A 19265-nucleotide genomic window follows, 5' to 3' on the forward strand; every position below is an offset into this window, starting at 1 on the left:
CTTTATTGGCATGAGAAAACATACGTTTACATTGCCAAAGCAGAAAGAACAGTACAACAATACAGCAATACAATCAAAACAAAAACAAAAATTATGTACTTTGTCCGATTCTTCAATAGATCAACTTCTATGTTCAAGATCACTCGATGCAGGTATAGTGCAGGCATATACACACACACACACACACACACACACACACACACACACACACACACACACACACACACACACACACACACACACTTGCCTCTCTACACCTCAGTTTTCCTTCATTGTCTCCCCCCCCCCCCCCCCCCCGCCACCACCTCTCTCTCTTTCTCTTTTTTTCACTCTTCTCCATGTCGTAGTCCCCCTTTGTGTCCTCCCTTTTCTCCCGGTGACGTCTTCCGCTGTCTCCACGGCAACGCCATGGTGATGAGCTGGCCACTGTCACGTCCGGCGCCTCCGTTATGTTCGTCCCTTCGTCCCTTCACCCCTCTCTCGTAAATAACTTCACCTCTTTTTTTCCCCTTTTTTTTTTACCTCTATCTGCCCCCCCCCCTCTTCTTTGGTGACCGTTTTATCATGCCAAGATGGCCCTCAAACCCCGATTGACTGTAACCAGGTTACAGAGGCTGATGGGATGCTCGTTAAAGCATTAACCACTTAAGCTCCGTGTTATGCTTTGTCGTATGACGGTGTATCGCGTGGCGAAAAGAGTCACTATTCTTGCCACTTCAGAAAATGTTTGAAAACGTAAAAATTAAATGTCGCCTGCAATTCTTTTAATACTTTTGCCTATGATGACATGCCCCAAAATAGGGACCTCAGGTTGAAAGTGGTTAAAGATTGCATCTCGGTAGGGTTAGGGTTATAGGGTTATAGGGTATAGGGCTGACTTGAGTCCCAAGTCATACACCTTCCTTTTACTTATAGGAGGTTTAGAAACATGAGGGATGAAGGGAGGAGGAAGGTATACCGACAGCAAGGCCAAGGTCCAAGGCCACACATACATACCCCCTTTGTGCAGTATGTGTGTGTGTGTGTGTGTGTGTGTGTGTGTGAGGGCCCACCTGGCATAGTGAGGGTCCTATCGGCGTGCAACAGTGTGTAGATTTAACAGACTGTGAGAGACTTCTGTCACGAGGTGGGGTGACTGCGAGCCCATCTCACTTGGACTAAAAAAAAACGCTCCGCTCTGGGACGCATAGCGTTGACCTCATTCTGGAATGGTTGCCTCTGGTAACTATGAGCTCCCATGGACTCGGCTCTCCCCAAGGTTATTATGGGATAGAGATGTGACCCCCACCGACCGACCCCCCTCTGCCACCCCCAAATCATGCCCCTGTCCCCCGCTTCACTCCGGTATAGGAACATGCACGCATATACAGTATGCTGTCCACCTGGAGTGAGAATAAAACAGTCATATCTTGGCTGAGACATGACTACTGTGTGCATATGGAAAAAAAATAAAAAGGCTTGCTCACTCGCTCGCTCGCTCTCTCGCTCGCGCACAGCACAGGCATCTCCTGCCAACAAAGGGGCTGTGTGCACTGCTGTGCATGAATGCGTGAGGAGCAAGTGAGTGTGTGTATGCGTGCCTATGTGTGTGTATGCGCGCGTGCGTGCGTGCGTGCGTGCGTGCGTGCGCATGCATATTATGGGATGGAGGCAGGCGTGCGTGCATGTGTGCGTGTGCATGAATATTATGGGATGGATGCAGTGTTGTCAGGCAGGGAAGTGTGGTGGTGGTGGTGGGGGGGGATAGCAGAGGGGGCGGCGAGGAGCGGCGTGCACACATGAGGAGGGGGGAGGGAGAGCGTGTGGAGGGGAAGGGACGAGCCGTGAATATTATAGAATATATGAGGGCGGTGAAGTGGTGGGGGGTGGGGGGAGATTTCCGTGCACGTGAGGTATGGAAAGATTGTTGCGAATGTAGGATAGAAAGTGCTAGAGAGTGTGTGTTTGTGTGCGGGGGGAGGGGGGGCACTCACGTGCACGACGACAGTGCACGTGAGTGTGTATGCATGTGTGCATACATGCATGTGTGTGTGTGGGCCATCCAAGCGTCAGTAACAGACAATAGCCAGACATAGGCCTTTGTTGCCATCCGATCTGCATGTACAGTGGAGAACATTATGGAGCTTCCATTTCACCGCGCTGTAAAAACCTCAGTGATCATTTAACTCTGTGAGTTATTTATACACTCTCAGAGTTAATAGATTAACACCGAGCTAATTGTATTGTGCAGAAAGCAGTGGAATAGAGATGGCCTCTTCAGGCCTACATTTGGACTTCCTCCTACAGTACAGTTTTGTTTTGAGGTCAAATCTTTAGTTTAGCTTTTTTTCTCCTTGTAAATAAGTCCCTTGGTTTTATTTTATATTGCCTGTGCAAAGACATTTTTCAATCCAATTCAATCTTTATATTCCAGACTCATGAAGATCCATATCACAGTCAACTCCTTTTCGATTTCATATAAATTCACCAGCTGTTTTCCACGGTTGCTGGTTTTCCACGGTTGTGCAAATACTCAAGACTACTTGAAAAACAAAAATAAACATGCATAAAATCCTTTATTGACCAAAAACTATCAGATGTATCACTTTCGGTAAAAACAAATTGATGATTAATTTGCTTCAATTCCATAATTACCATGTTCTGGGTCCTGGCTTGTGCTGACAAGCACTGAACGGAGCAATCAATATCCTTGACCTGCAGAGGGAGTAGAGCACACAGCACAGCGCTGCTGGTCTGAATATCAGCTGGACACATTCACTATGTACCAGGCCATTCTGCCCAACACATTCACTATACATACCAGGCCATGCTGCCCAACACATTCACTATACATACCAGGCCATGCTGCCCAACACATTCACTAATACATACCAGGCCATGCTGCCCAACACATTCACTATACATACCAGGCCATGCTGCCCAACACATTCACTAATACATACCAGGCCATGCTGCCCAACACATTCACTAATACATACCAGGCCATGCTGCCCAACACATTCACTATACATACCAGGCCATGCTGCCCAACACATTCACTATACATACCAGGCCATGCTGCCCAACACATTCACTATACATACCAGGCCATGCTGCCCAACACATTCACTATACATACCAGGCCATGCTGCCCAACACAACTATTCCTTCCAGGTTTAATCCTTGTTTCCTTGTGTCAGCTCAGATCTCCTTTTTGAGCGGTGCTAGCTGCTCCCGAGTCACTCTGTGTGTGTGTGTGTGTGTGTGTGTGTGTGTGTGTGTGTGTGTGTGTGTGTGTGTATATATGTCTGTCTGACCTATATTATAGTATGTCTGTCTGACCTATATTGACCCCTAGTGAGGGTCTTTACAACCCTTAATTTATATTTTTTGTCCCACGATTTTGTAACCCATTTTTCACCCCTGTGTCAATCATCCTGTGACGTGATCCTGGGCTCTACACACCCTCCGCCAACCTAGGGAGAGCAACGGACTTAAAGGAGAATTCCATACTAAAAGGCTTTCTTACCTTTCTTTGTACGTACGTCGTTACGTTCCCACCAAAGAGGTCCAGGTGTTATTTTGTGCAAAAGCTCCTTATTGGCTATTTCCCCTACCATAAGCCCTAAATGAATTGCATTGAATTGAATGGGAATTAAATGGGGCTATGGGGTGTTGTGCTAATTCGCTTATTTCCATCGCTCATAATTATAATTTCTTTGTATATATCCCCTCTTCATAATGTAAATAATATCCCAAGCGGCACACTTTACTACTTATTTCAATGGAAATAAGCGAACTAGCACAACACCCCATAGCCTCATTCAATTCCCATTCAATGCAATGCAATTCATTGAGCGCTTATGGTAGGGGAAAATAGCCAATAAGGAGCTTTTGCACAGAAAAACACCTGGACCTCTTTGGTGGTGGGGACGTAACAACTACAAAGATAAGAAAGCATTCTAGCATGGAATTCTCCTTTAACTCATGCTTCCTTCATGCTTGAGTGTCCAAGTTGCTCATTTAGACCTGACAGGGGGGAGTTTCCCTGGTTGGACGTAATGCGTGGAAGGAGCACGTTATTCCAACCAGTTCCTTTCCCCTCCATCAGGCGTCCCGGCTGGCCAGGGGGAGGCAGTTTAGAGACCAGGATTACTGCATGTTTTTGTGAGGGTACCTACCCTAGGGGACACGGGGAGAACATGCAAACTCCACACAGAAAGGCCCTTTCGCCAACCCCGCCTTCGGGTATGGGCACTGATGACGCAGAGGAGGAAACACGCCGCCAGCACCCACAGCGCCCCGAGCGGGAATCGAACCCAGGACCTTCTAGCTGTGAGGCGACAGCACTACCAACTGTGCCACCGTGCCCCCGGGTCTTTACAACCCTCTCCTGCACGCACGCACGCGTGCACACACACACACACACACACACACACACACACACACACACACACACACACACACACACACACACACACGCAGAGATGGGCAAAATACATTGAAAATGTATTTTGATACAAAATACAAATACTGGGTCAAAAAATGTATCTAAATACAAAATACAAAATACATCTTCCATCCCCATCGAAATACAAATTACAAAATACAAAAAAGTATTTCAAATACGTATTTCAAATACGTATTTCAAATACATGTATTTCAAATACTGCCCATCTCTGATGGGCAAAATATATTGAAAATGTATTTTGATACAAAATACAAATACTGGGTCAAAAAATGTATTTAAATACAAAATACATCTCATTTCTTCCATCTCAGCGAAATACAAATTACAAAATACAAAAAAGTATTTCAAATACGTATTTCAAATACATGTATTTCAAATACTGCCCATCTCTGCACACACACACACACACACACACACACACACACACACACACACACACACACACACACACACACACACACACACACACACACAGAGGAGAGAGAGGAGGGCATTCACAATCTTGAGTGGGGGTGACTTCTCTCACAGTACAGTACAGTACAGTACAGTACAGTACAGTACAGTACAGTACAGTACAGTACAGTACAGTACAGTACAGTACAGTACAGTACGAATAGTACTAGTAATACTGTACAATTCGTATAGTTGCAATGCTCAGTTGACGGATGTTATGCCTCCCTCCCTCCCTGTGTGTGTGTGTGTGTGTGTGTGTGTACTGTAGGTATGTATGCCGTGTCGTGTGTAAGCATTTTCTCTTACCGTGCTGCTGGGCTTAATTTAGTTTCTATTCACTTTATCTGTACTTGGAAGCACTCAGCGATTAAACTGTTTATCACCTACCCTGTTTTTCAACAAACTAATGCTATATGTGTAGGCTATAGCATGAGAGCAACCTTGGAGAAACGTAGTCCAATAGTTTTGATTTGCATTCTTTATAATCCTTTCTGAGAGAACGTGTGGTGCATTATTTTTAGGTTGAAATGGTTCTACATCCCTCATAGTCATGAAACCTATGGATTAATTAAGAATTGTCACAACAACACATAGTTGTCGGACTTGTTTAAGTCACTTAAAGCTGAGCTTTTGGAGATTGAAGGTGTGTGTGTGTGTGTGTGTGTGCGTGCGTGCGTGCGCGCGTGTACGAGGAGAAGAGGAGGAGAGCTTGGTGCTGGTACCATTCCCATCATATTATCGCCCACGCCCAAGTCAGATTTAGTGTGAGAAAGCAAAGTGTGATTCTGAGAGAGAGGGGGAGCAACAAGCAAGTTTCTGTCACAGAATATTATCCTCATGTACGGCATGACTGGAGTCACACTGTATTATGGATTATTTATAATTTTTTAATTTGCTGTTAGATTTTTGTTCAACAATTCAATTATTTAATTGTTCAACAAGCGGATTTCCAGTGAGGCCTTTTGGAACTTCATAAATTATCAAACATTCTTTATTATCTGATATATATGCAATGCACTTAGAAGCTACAACATTCTTGAAATCAACTCTCAGGACTGGTGGGAGTGGGCAGGATTCAATGTTCAAGGTTGTGTTATATTGTTACATCGAGTATACAGGTGGTACATAAGAGAGTAAAACTCATTTTTGTTTGGCTTCCTTCAGACAATGCACCAGCATAAGTAATAATACGATAAGAGATATTCTAGATTCTTTGTCAAAAGCAATATGTTCAAAATCCAACAGTGACAGTTCGTTGAACAATAATATGCTCTTCTGACAGCAGGCCTGGCCCAAATACAAGCACTGAATCGGAATCATAAGCATCAACAAGACAGCCATGAATGACAGGTAAGTTAGGAGTTTACACCAATTTGGTTCAGTGGGGCCACAGTATACCACTTATGTTTTCTCAACCAGTGGGTCAGGACCCCAACTTTGTGTTGAGAGATGACGTGCTCGTTGAGTTGTGTATGTAATGTATATGTACTGTTATGTATTTGTGATGTATTTTAAAGTATTGTTCCGTTCAGTGTGAGAGGACCCCAGTGGAAATAAGTCTTTGGACTTTACTGTGTAATCCTTGGATCGCTGATTATAATGCTGTATTATGATTGCTTTTCTAAATAAATCAAATCAAATCAAAAGACTACTTGACTCGATGTACTTCACTTGTGGAAGTAGAACACATTTAACAGAGAGGCATATTGCACTATATTTAATATGGGGGTTCCCACGTTATTTGGGTGAGTGCCACTGTCCCACTGTGATAGCACCAGTTGAGTGGTGGTGTGATGTAAACCACAGTGTGTTGACTACCTGTGTGCGTAGTTCCAGTAACATAGTAAAAGTGCAGACTGTCATGTGCGTGTGATCTTGGATGTTCTCCTGGGTGCAGCCGTGCACATGCCAGGTGGACGCTGAACGAATATTATGGGCTGTCACCAGTGGACTTGAGTTTCCCTGGAGACCATGTGACTGGTATTTTTTCTTTCTTGTCTTTTTAGGAGTTGTATATTATGGGATGTATGCTGGCTGGAGTATTATGGTCTGTTGGGGAGGGTGGGGGGGGGGCGGTCACCATGACAACGGGGTTGCTAAGGGGCTGGGACTAGTGGAAAGGGGAAGGCGCGTGTGCGTGCACGTCTGGTTGAAGTGTGCGTGCATGACTGTGTGCGTGCAGCGCGCATGACTGTGTCGCGTGCATGCGTGCGTGTGGGTGGAGGAGGGGGTGGGGGCAGGCTGAATATTATGGTCTGTCCGTTGCGAGGTAACTATGCAGAGTTCTGTGCGTGTGGGAGGGGGGATTATTATGGGATGTCTGCCCCCTTTGTGTGTTTGTGCGAGGATGTTAGCTAAGCTCTGCCTCTGAGGCTGGGGGAGAGAGAGAGAAGGGGGACGGCGCAACGTGTTTGGGTCATTGACGGCTCTTTTTTTTATATTGCCGATATAGTTCAGCCTATGGAATATAATGAGCTCTCTAAATAGTAGCAACAGCTGCACGAACAGGTAACATCACAGTTGTAGCCTATTCTTGCAGAGAGGGAGGGAGGGATCAGAGAGAGAGACCTCGACCCGGGACTGCACACTACAGTAAGTTTCAATACTTTTAAGTTTTCCCTATTATATTGTGAGTTTAATACAACGTGTTTGTCAGCATGATGGATGGGTGTGTCCAGCTGCCACACTTTCCTTCATTCAAACAAATGAAATCAATATCAACCACTTAATATGTCATATCATTGTAGATAATCCAGTTAACCAAGTTGTTAGGGGCAGGCAGGTGTCCAATTAGCAGGCGAGTTATTTGAAGGAAATTAAACGAGGATTAATATTATATATTATCTTTTCTTTCAGCCCCCCCCCTCCCCTCCCCACCCCACCCCACACACACACCACCCCCCCTCCCCCAACCTTCTCGACTCCCCCCCTCACTAACACACACACACACACACACACACACACACACACACACACAGTCACACACACTCGCACGCACACCTCCCTCCCTTCCTGGACACCCCCGGTCTGTTCTCCACCGACCCGACGTCATTCTCCCTCCTCCCTTGCCGAGCGAGCAAGGTTTAAGAGAGAGAGAGCGAGAGAGAGGGGGGATTAATTCGCGTTGCTGGAATATAGAATTAATTACTAAAAGAAATGTCGGCCAGCGATGATGAGGAGAGTCGTCTCGACTTCGGGCCGACAGACGAGCACTCGCTTCTCCACGGTAAGCTATTTTTTTTTAATAACAATATAAAAGGTTATACATCTCTTGACTTAAGCTCGCCTAGCTAATGCTAGCCGTCGGCCATGATAGATTAGTTAGCTAACTTGGGTGTTTACTGTTTACAGTTTTTTGCAGTCATTCCAGCAGGATAAGCCGGTGCTGCATGGTTTGGAAACAGTGCGAAGTGTCAAACTTTGAACCAACGTGAATGTTTTGTAAAAGGTTCTAAGTTTGCGACACGCCGCTGTATTGTGTCATTCACGGGGTTGTTGGCGTGTGCGTGCGTGCTAACCGTGCGTGACATGTGCACGCGCGTGGTGGTGGATCAGCGCGAGCTTCGCGCGCACGACCATTTTGCTTGCTAAGTTGTGCGGGTGCACGCACGCAGTGCACGGCACATGAATGTACTGTAGTGGTGGTGGTGCACCGTGTCCGCGTGGGGGAGTGTCAGAAGAATATGTTTTGTTTTTTTGACGGCAATGAATGAATCTGTATCACTGACAGATGAGGATGAGGCGCAGGATGCTCCTGTGGCCCAAGAGCTGCCCAGTAAGACCAAGAAGAAGAAGAAGGCAAAGAAGAGCAGCAGAGAGAGCAGGAGCAGCAAGCGACAGAGACCCGTCATCAGAGAGGTATGGTTAGCTGCCTGTCATGCACACAGTGATGATGGCTTTCTGTTTGGTCATGGCTCCTCCTGAGCACTGCATGTGTGGGTATCATCATCAGTAGACAATTTATACTAGAAGCTCAGAATCTGGGATTTTGGCCAACCGTGGCACTCTCTCCAGTCCCCAGATCTTTAACCACACACACATACTCTATAACCAAAATGACATTTACCTGATCTTAAAAATCTCTAACATAGCCCTGGAGACTCAAAGAGTTTTACTGGTTTGATGCTCCTAGAGCACTGGCTTTCAACGAGTGGTCCCGTGGACCACCAGCGGTCCTTGAGGAGGTTTCAGCCAGGTCCCCAGCTAAATGATGAAGAGTTGGTAAATTGACCCTTATTAGATCTTACCGTAACCACATTATTGTTAAACATCTGCATTACTTAATTTACAAGAAGTCCACACAATTCGAGAAAGTATTAGAATTGTTATTTTGTTTGTTGTTTGGGTCTCCAGGTGTATTCCTATCCTAACAATGCCTAAACACAAGCATTTTAACGTTATGCTTGAACTGAACTTAGGTCAGGTCTTTTTGCTCGTGCATTGCACATGCATTTCATCGTGGGTTATGATACTGCTAGTAGAGGAGCATACCTTTTTGTCATTTGCAGTGCCACACTACGCCTTGTCTTGTCAAAAGCTTGTGTCTTTTCCACTTCCCACTGACATCGTGTTATATTCCAGTTGTTTAAAGCTGTTCTGAGTAGTAGTTGACAAATGTGGGACGTCTTGAGAAGCCCTTATCATTAGATTCTATGTCTGATCATTCATTGAAGTAACTAAGCGGATGGCAGGAGTAGTGTGGCCTAGGACTAGTTGCACGTTGAGATTGCATTGCATTTAATCACATGATTTCCTTTCCGTGAATCATTTAAGAAACAATCACACATGTTTTGTAACCCATTCAATTCAATATGATATTATTCTGCTATTTTTGCTAGATTGGTATTGTTTTCATCCATCGTAGCACTTTCTATCATTTCTATGATATCATCTTTTATGTGTCATTGTGGCTACATTTCATTATGCAGCTTCTGTATTGTTTTCACGCTGGATGATTCATTTCATTCGTGTCATATCACTTTGTTCCATTCCATCATGGTTGTATATCTGGAAATGGGAGAGAGCTGTCAGTGTACTAATGCTTGTCAATATGCTGGAGCTAGAGGAAAAAAACATGGCCTAAAAAGGCTAAACGAGTATGGATGAAAGACTGGCTACTCAGGCAGAGACCAAAGCAGCAAAAGAGGTCAAGGACTTAAACAATGCGGGTGCTGTCAGATAGCAAGCAAACCTGAATCATGTATAAATACTGTATTAAACAACAATGATCTGTTGTTGAGTTAAAATCGAGCACTTGAAGTGGTCAGTTACAGTATAGTCGTTTTATGTAACATCTTCACCTGGTATTGTATATTGGTGGATATTGCTTGCAATCTCACGATAGATATGTATCACGATACAGAGGCCACAATACGAATATATTTAGATATATCTTGATTAAACGTTTATTCAAAATAATGGCGCAAATACATTAAAGCACTTTCAGGCCCACAGATATCTTTAAATTAAAATTAATGTCTAAACATCCTAACAAGGGGTCTGAAAAGGGAGTGCATTGCAACTTGCAAGGGGGGCTTTGATAACGTTAAACAGAGGTATGTTTTGCATTACTGCGTCACCCAGATAATTCATGCCGTTTATTGCTGTATCGATACAGCAGCCTCTCGATCGATTCACCTATCGTCTTGATTGTCGATCGATATACGTATAGCCATATCGATTATAATTGAATGCACCACTAGTATTGTACCATCATTTTGAATGGCTGTTGCATGAAACTAGTTTCACAAAGTAGAGCTGAGTTGTGTTGCAGTAGTAGTCAACAGTTGGTCAACAGAATCAGAAAAGTAAACAATCTAATGTAACAAATATCCTGATTATTTTGCTCAACATTGGGATCAACCTAACCTGGATTAACCTGGATGGTTTAGTTTATTCAATTACATTATTGCACTTTTGTCATTTATTATGTGGAATATTATCACTTAAGCTTTGTAAATTAAATAAATTGTTTCACTATTCGGTATTAAGCCAGTACTGTGTTCTATAATTATTGTTACTGCAAATTACAGTTTTAATAATAGTTAGTTAATAGCAGTTATGCAGCCCTAATATTGTGAAATGATCAACAATCAAAGCATTGAACAATGTACCAGGTGTAGACACAGGCCAAGTCGCAATTATGTGGGTTCAGATTTGGTTTGTGTGTCTAATGTCACAGATCACCTCTTCTACCTTTTCAGTCTTTGTGACGTGAAATGGATCCAGCATTGCCACATTTCCCCAGTGGCATTAATAAAGATTCTATCTTATCTTAACCGCCTTTTAAAAGCAACCTTTACTCTTTTGTGCTCCTGTCTTGCAGGAGTTGCCAGTGAGTTCCCCAGAGCCGCCCCCGCAAGGAGTGGTGGGACCAGAGAGGGATGCAGAGGAGGGAGGAGGGGTGCGCTCGGAGAGCGAGGGAAGCGATTACGCCCCCGGGAGGAAAAAGAAGAAGCGTTCCAGCTCCGCCAAAGACAAGAAGAAGGGTGGTGAAAAAGCCGAAAAAGGAAGTGCGTCAAGCTCAAAAAGCAAGCGTAAAGATCCCGAGCCAGAGGAGGACGATGATGAGGACGACACTCAGGTAAGACTGAAGGATAACCTAAACTCTGATGGACAGAATAACTCTTTCTTGTGGAAACGGAACTCTCTGGGTTCTGGAAGACAGTGGTTTTCACAGTGTGTTTTCCGGGGAACACTCAGGGGTCCTTCTTCGGGGGGGGGGGGGGTTCCAGTGGATTCCCAGCCCTGTTATATCATTGTTTCAAAATGGGGATACAGTGGTTTTCAATCCTTTTCATATCAAGGTCCATTGTGTATTCGGCATTTGAGCCATGGACCACTATTTGATGAGATTTCGCCCCTCAGACCCAAGACTTAGAATATTTTTGTTGTCGTTGGATCTGATTTTGTCCACAATTCCGTGCTGTATCGATGTTGGTACTACCATAGGAGAGATAACAGTCAAACGTTGATCAAATAACAATTCTACATTCTCTAATTGTGTAGACTTCTTGTAAATTAAGTAATGCAGATGTTTAACAATATTTTTACGCTCTCAAGAGTTAAAGATCATGGACCTCTGTGTGACTTTCATGGCTTAAGCTTTGAGTTGATTAGAATAAACTATAACACTTTATAATGGCTTAATTGTAATTGTAATTTCCCTTTGTTTTGTAGTAGTTTGAAAAACTGTCAGTGGTTCCTGATATTCGGGGCAATATATGTTTAGATGTACAGTATTGCAAGCATGAAGCACACACTGTAAATATGAGTATTTATTTATATTGCATTTTCAACATTGTCGTATGTACACAATGTTTTATTTTATTTAGTTGGATGGGTCCAAATATGGCCTATGACACTGCATGTAATCAAACCCAATGTAACATTAATTGCAGTGACTGATGTGGGAATTTAGTAATAAATATCTCAATGGCTTCCCCTTTGTCTGCACCCCACCCTCAGCCTAAAAGCTCCACTCAGCTGCTTGACGCGTGGGGTATGAAGGACATCGACCACGTTTTCTCCCAGGAGGACTACAGCTCTCTCACCAACTACAAGGCCTTCAGCCAGTTTGTCAGGTACGGACACGTTCCACTCATGTTGAGGAGGTGTTGCAGCTCCTCGCTGGCTAAAATTTGATATTAGCGTGTATTTGTTAACTGTTATTATTTTGTTTTTTCAAATATACCGTTAAATCATCAAGTTTCTCCCTAGATGTAGACCATATTCTTGGCACGTATGAATGCAAAAGCCCTCTTATCGTCTTACCCATGCTATTCTTGTAGACCACTCATTGCAGCCAAAAACCCCAAGATCGCTGTATCGAAGATGATGACCTTGATGATGGCCAAGTGGAGGGAATTCAGCACCAACAACCCACTCAAGGTATTATTAAACCTGTAGAATCTCTGTTGAGTAGGCGGTGGTTGTGAAATCTACTTCCTTTAAATAAAGAGCCTGAGGAGGCTAGGCTTAATTTATACTTTGTCACATGACCCTATGGCAAAAATGATGTATTTAGATTTATTTTTTTAAATATATTATATTTTATATTAATGATTTTTGTCTACATTGTAATAGCTTAACACATTAACATTTTTGTCCTTCACAGAAGGAAGGTCTCTTGACTCTCACTCTGCATGTCTCACTCTGACTCTGTGTCTCTGATGCTCTCTCTGACTCTGTCTGTCTCCTACTCCCTCTCATTGTCTCTGATACTCTTTTTTTCCCTATACGTCTCTCACTCTGTCTCTGATGCTCTCTCTTTGTCCCTGACACCCTATATGTCTCTGACTCTGTCTCTGATGCTCTCTCTTTGTCCCTGACTCCCTGTATGTCTCTGACTCTGTGTCTGATACTCTCTCTTTGTCCCTGACTCCCTGTATGTCTCTGACTCTGTCTCTGATACTCTCTCTTTGTCCCTGACTCCCTGTATGTCTCTGACTCTGTCTCTGATACTCTCTCTTTGTCCCTGACTCCCTATATGTCTTTCACACTGTCTCTGATACTCTCTCTTTGTCCCTGACTCCCTGTATGTCTCTTGACTCTGTATCTCTCACCCTTTCTGTGTGTCTCAGAGTCTGCGTGTCCCTGACTCTGTCTCTGATCGTCTCTACATGTCTTTTGTCTCTGATTGCCTCTGACCATCTCCATGTATGTCTCTGACTCTGAGTGTCTTCCAATGTAGGGTTTGGCCACTGCCAACGCAGCCTTGGCAGCAGCAAACGTGGCTGCGACTGTAGAAAACATGGTGAGTGCGGGTGCAGAAGAAGAGCCAGAGGCCTCACCTACACCCTCACCTACACCCGCTCCTGCTGCCCCCGTTGCCATCCCCCCAGCCCCGGCACCTCCCGCACCCCCACTTCGCAAGGCCAAAACCAAAGAGGGCAAAGGTAACACATTGGATGTACTGGTTGCACATTGGATGTCAGGAGAAATGGATGAATTAACGAAACACAATTTTTACTCTGTGTTTTTTTGTAATGTGGGAATGAACGTTGGTATGAACTCCTTGGTATGAACTCTTCTGGCTGTGTTCACTCAGGTCCCAATGCTCGCAGAAAGTCCAAGCCCACTCCTAAAGCACCACCAAAACCCAAAGCCAAGAAGGTGGCTCCGCTCAAGATCAAACTGGGAGGCTTCAATAGCAAGAGGAAGCGTTCTTCTGTGAGAATCTAATTCTTTCCTTCTGATTAATTCTGTTTAGTTTCACACAGTGTATAGATGAACAGGGAAGTGAGGTTAGAGTTTAGACCGGAGGATGTATGAGACCCCTTCAGGCACCTCTATAAAGACGGACACAAAATACTGAACGCTAACAAAATATTCTCACCATCCTCTCTGACAGAGTGATGATGACGAACCAGATGCAGACAGCGACTTTGACGACGGGAGCTTCGCCGTTTCGGACGGATCCAACCGCAGCAACCGCTCCAAGAAGAAGCCCAAAGGTGCCAAGAAGAAGAAGAAAGGTTGGCAAAAAGAAAAACCCCTCCTCTGTCATATATCTGCATGGCATGCACATACTAGACACATACGTCTGTTATTTGGACTCACACGTGATACAAGAGATTATATGGAAGATGCTAATTTCAGTTGTGCGTGGTGCTTGCATTTACGAACGGCCTCTTGACCACTTAAACTGGCTATATACTTGTAGATCTGTTATTTTGGCCAAAGAATAGGGACGCTAGGGTTCATGTGGTTAAAGCGACTATCCGTGTCATATCTCCGTTGTTTCTTGCGTACAGTGGAGACGGAAGAGGGCGACGGCTACGAGACGGACCACCAGGACTACTGCGAGGTGTGTCAGCAGGGAGGGGAGATCATTCTCTGTGACACCTGTCCTCGGGCGTACCACATGGTGTGTCTGGACCCTGACATGGAGAAGGCTCCCGAGGGCAAATGGAGTTGCCCGCATTGTGTGAGTAGACTGGGTACCGTAAAACACGCATTATTTTGTATGTTTTGTTGTATGGTGGTGGTGGCGTCGCTTGCCAATAATAATTGCTGGATTACCACCCTAGGTGCCTGGACCGCTAGGTCGGCCCAGGCCAATACTTATTATTCTAATAATAACTTATTTCCAATGAAGAATGTGGCATGTTTATCTTAAAGGGACACTTCACCCTTTTTGCAAAAGAAAATATGTTCATGACGTTTAGAAGATTTAGAACACTTTCCTGGGGGTCTTTGTGTGTAATAGATAGTGTGTTTAGATTTTAGCAGTGATGTCACTGATGTCATGGACACTGGGCTCACTTCCTTCCTGGACTACAATTCCCATAATGCTTTGGTGCACTGCTGCTTGTGGATAGGGGGAGGGCTGTCTTACTGAGACAACATGTAGTCCAGGAAGTGAGCCCAGTGTGTTCTAAATCTTCTAAACGTCACGGTACACCCCGAGCGGCAATTCTCCGTTCTTTCAATTGGTAACGCCCAGCGCTCAGGACGGAGATTAATAAAAGGACGGAGATTTATTGATATCAAAACTGATCGCATCACTCCACAGGCTGGGAGCGTCTGTTGCGCAACATTCAATGTTATAGGTGGGACGTCATCGAAAATGTTCCCCCCCCATTTTAGCCGATGAGACCGAAAATCTTAAAACGTGAATGACTAAATCATTCCGTCCAATTCTAAGCAAAGATTATGTGTTAGACGGCCCATCGCGGTCCCGTTGCTAGTCGTGTTAGAATTAATCATACCTCCTGTTGTTGTCGATCACCTCGGGAGTGTGTTTTGGCTACATCAAGCTACATCCGGGATAGCACCTGGTGCGTCGCTAAATGTGCTCCGCTGCTATAAATCGCTGGGCGCTGTGTGATTTAATGGATTAAATAACCCCACTATTGAAGCCTATTAGTCAAAGCAGGGAACTAGCTGGTCTGCATAAGGTATCTGCTTCTGGGATATTTGTCAACAAATGTGCATAACTTATATAATATATGACCTCTGCTTGTAGTGGGTCATTATAATAATCAGTATTTATGTGGCGTAATTGATTATCCATGTGAGAGGATCCCCCTGTAATTGGAAGTTAATTAGAGTAATTAATTTGGGCTTTGGACTATAAAGTTTAGTTTTATTATTTGAATGTGTAAAAAGCCCAGGTCACAGACACGGTGCTAACCCAGTCAGTGGTTAGTGCCGTAAAGTCTTCAAGGCCATGCTGTTATTTTTGGCGGGATGTATTTATTTTTGTTTCGCTGTCGTGATTTCACTGCGCCGTATGAGCTGATACCCTGAAGAAGGCAGCGTCTGCCAAAGCGTCGGTCACCTTAAAAGAAAGCATTTGCATCGTGACTACGAGTTGTACGACCTCTCCTCCTCTCTGTTGAAGTTTATCTCCCGTGGTCAGCAGCACCTCCCCACTATTGGTGTGCGCTCCTACCTCTTTGTTTGTAATGAGCTGTATTTAAAATGACATGGAACAAGCATCCTCCCGAGGACAAGTAATTGTTCTCTAGTCATTGACACTGAATGCAATGGAGTTGGGTCAAGATGGGAGATGGTGTTAGGGATATATGTTTTGTGGTGTGTTGTAATGTTTTTTAGATTAAATGCCCCCCTTCTAAAGTTCTAATTGACCGTAGTAAGGCATGGTAATTGGCGTTAACCGCTTACTGTAAACCCTTAGTTGAAGGGAGTCCCCCAGGGCTCCATGTTAGGCCCCCCTCCTTTATTCTTTGCCAGACATACAGTACAAGCCCAGAATGCAACGCGACGCGTGATCTTTTAGATCTGTTATTTTCACAGAATGTTGGTGTTCGCCCAAGATTAGGATATACAGTGGATATACATACATGTGGTTAATTGTACATTTGACCTTTTTTGTCTGTGTGTGTGTGGTGGGGGGGGGGGGGTTCTACATGTGCCCTCTTTAGCTCTTTGTCCTTCACTGCTATACCATGCCAGCCCACCCCTTCCCCGAAGCCCCCATTCCCGACTCATGTTCCAGTCAGTCTCCCATTCCTAACCACACGCCTTGCTCTCTTTCTCACCCCCCATCTCCCCCCACCCCCCATTTCCTCTCCTCTACCCTCCCCTGAACACCCATTCCATTTCTGCGGTACGTGCACGCCCATGCATGCATGCGCGCACACATGCGCGCGCCTGCTCTGTTCCCCTCCCCCCCTACCCAGTGCCTTTGAAACCTTCCCCTCGCACCAACAGCCCCCCCTCCCCTCCCCCGTGTCTCTCGCGCGCTCCGTTCCGCATACCTTCCCTGTCTGTGCGTGTGTGTGCAAACCCTCCAACCCCCCCACCCCGCTCCACACACGCACACACAACGCCCTCTCTCCTTGTTTCAATTGCTGTGACTGTCGGCACGTCTGTTAGACGGGTCCAAAAACGTTGCTAGAGCAGCATGGGAAATGTCCATACTCAGATTATTATTTGAATGACTGACAGTTTGTAGATGTAATATATATTTTTTAAAGCCCAGAGTATTTTTTGCTAAGCAAACCTCTTTCTTTCTATCTTTCTCTCTGTCTCTTTCCCCATGTCTGTCTCACACACCATGCCTTCCTCCTCCAGGAGAAGGAAGGCATCCAGTGGGAAGCCCGAGAGGAGCTGCCGTCCGACGGCGAGGCCGAGGAGGAGGACGAAAGGCGAGGCGGCGAGGAGGAGGGCGGCGTGGAAGAGGAGGATGATCACCACATCGAGTTCTGCCGGGTGTGCAAGGACGGAGGGGAACTGCTGTGTTGTGACACCTGCCCCTCCTCCTACCACATCCACTGCCTTAACCCCCCCCTGCCGGAAATTCCCAACGGAGAGTGGATCTGCCCCCGCTGCACGGTGAGAGATGTGCACTGGGCCGTGCAAGACTCTAGCGTGTGGCTGCGCGCATGTGGGTGTCTGTGTGCGTTATGTCTGTGTGTGGTGGTGGTGGGTGGGTGGGTGGGTGCCAGTGTGCGTTTGTGCGTGAGCTTGAATGTGCAGTATCTTTAAAGTGTTTGCCTTTGAGCCTGCGTGCGAGTGGGGGCTGCGTATTTGCACGTCTCTGTGTGCTCGCGCATGAGTGCTTGTGTGTGTGCACACGGCTCACGCGCGCGGCCGTGAGCCTTGTATGCCTGTGCGTGTTGGAGAGTGCATGTGGCTTGCAGATTTTCATCTCACGCACGTTCGTGCAGGAGATAAAGGAAAAAAAAGACAGAGCCTTTCCCTGTGTGTGCGTGTGTGTGTATGCGTGGGTGGGAGAACCTGCATGATTTTAGATAAACCGTGCCATCTGTACGCTATACATTGAGCTCCTTATTTCTCAATCTGCAGATAATGCCACAGCATTGTATAACGTGTAAGCACTACACAGTCAGTGTCATGTCCTGTGTTTACCCTTCAGAACCCTGACGCACATTCCCAGCAACATTGGTTGATATGGCATGAACACTGAACAACCAATGGTTTTTTTTATCTGACACCTTAAATTGATTTTTAAAGACCCAACAAAACACAGAACATCAAATCTTTTCTCATTGTGTTCAGTATTTAGATGCTAAACTAGACAAAGATAAGATACCTTACTGATCCGTGTTGGAAAGAAATGACAAAAACACCGGCAGTGAAAACTAGGATACAACTACAGTAAGAATACAATAGAAGATCAAAATACGGCATTAAAATATACAGCAACGATAAAGAAAGATCAAACAAAAACAATCTATATAAATCTCTGGCATGTGTTCTCTGTCTGATGATACACTCATGACTCATCCTGCCTGTCCTGTCTTGGCCTTGCAGTGCCCGGGCATGAAGGGCAAAGTTCAGAAGGTTCTGACGTGGCGATGGGGGGAGATTCCGGCCCCTACGCCCGTCCCACGGCCCGCAGACCTAGCGGCCGATGCCCCGGACCCCCCGCCGTTGGTAGGACGCAGGGAGAGGGAGTTCTTCGTCAAGTGGTCCAACCTCTCCTACTGGCACTGCTCCTGGGTGCAGGAGCTGCAGGTAAACACACATTCCTTTTAAAAAGAACTTACTAAATATTTTCTTGTCTTTTTGTCTTGGTTCACACAGTGACAGCATGGAGTTGGGACATTTTACAATATTTGGATGTCACTTATATGAAGCCCTGCAAAGTGTAGTTTAATGGCAAGACATTGGCGTGAAATAAAAGGAAACAATTTGATCGGAAACTAATGAATAAAACCTTTTTGTCAGGGTGGGAAATTACAGCTCATTGCCCATATACAGTATATTGACGCTGCCAGGCGGAAACCTTTACTAATCAAAACCATTACTTTTATGGAAATGGTGTTCCAAACCCGTGTTCCAAATGATCTAATGTTCTTTAATTATTTATTTACCAGCTGTTTTTAATACTAAGATGAATGCATCTTCTGCTTAGTGGGTTGATGAA

At 45.0% G+C, this 19265-nt stretch overlaps 1 protein-coding gene across 1 annotated transcript in view; it reads left to right on the forward strand.

Moving 5' to 3' along the window:
• The first annotated feature begins 7852 nt into the window (after positions 1-7852).
• Positions 7853-19265, forward strand: part of chd4b (chromodomain helicase DNA binding protein 4b) — a 35559-nt gene continuing 24146 nt past the window's right edge. The window contains exons 1-11 of the mRNA XM_083761800.1: positions 7853-8129; positions 8634-8761; positions 11229-11486; positions 12371-12486; positions 12694-12793; positions 13596-13800; positions 13953-14074; positions 14256-14379; positions 14659-14831; positions 17447-17707; positions 18650-18853. Of these exons, the coding sequence (XP_083617926.1) occupies positions 8060-8129; positions 8634-8761; positions 11229-11486; positions 12371-12486; positions 12694-12793; positions 13596-13800; positions 13953-14074; positions 14256-14379; positions 14659-14831; positions 17447-17707; positions 18650-18853 (1761 nt within the window). The 5' untranslated portion in view covers positions 7853-8059. The remainder of the gene's footprint in view (positions 8130-8633; positions 8762-11228; positions 11487-12370; positions 12487-12693; positions 12794-13595; positions 13801-13952; positions 14075-14255; positions 14380-14658; positions 14832-17446; positions 17708-18649; positions 18854-19265) is intronic.

Source organism: Protomyctophum parallelum, assembly GCF_964188405.1.
Source record: "Protomyctophum parallelum genome assembly, chromosome: 3".
Classification (NCBI taxonomy): domain Eukaryota; kingdom Metazoa; phylum Chordata; class Actinopteri; order Myctophiformes; family Myctophidae; genus Protomyctophum; species Protomyctophum parallelum.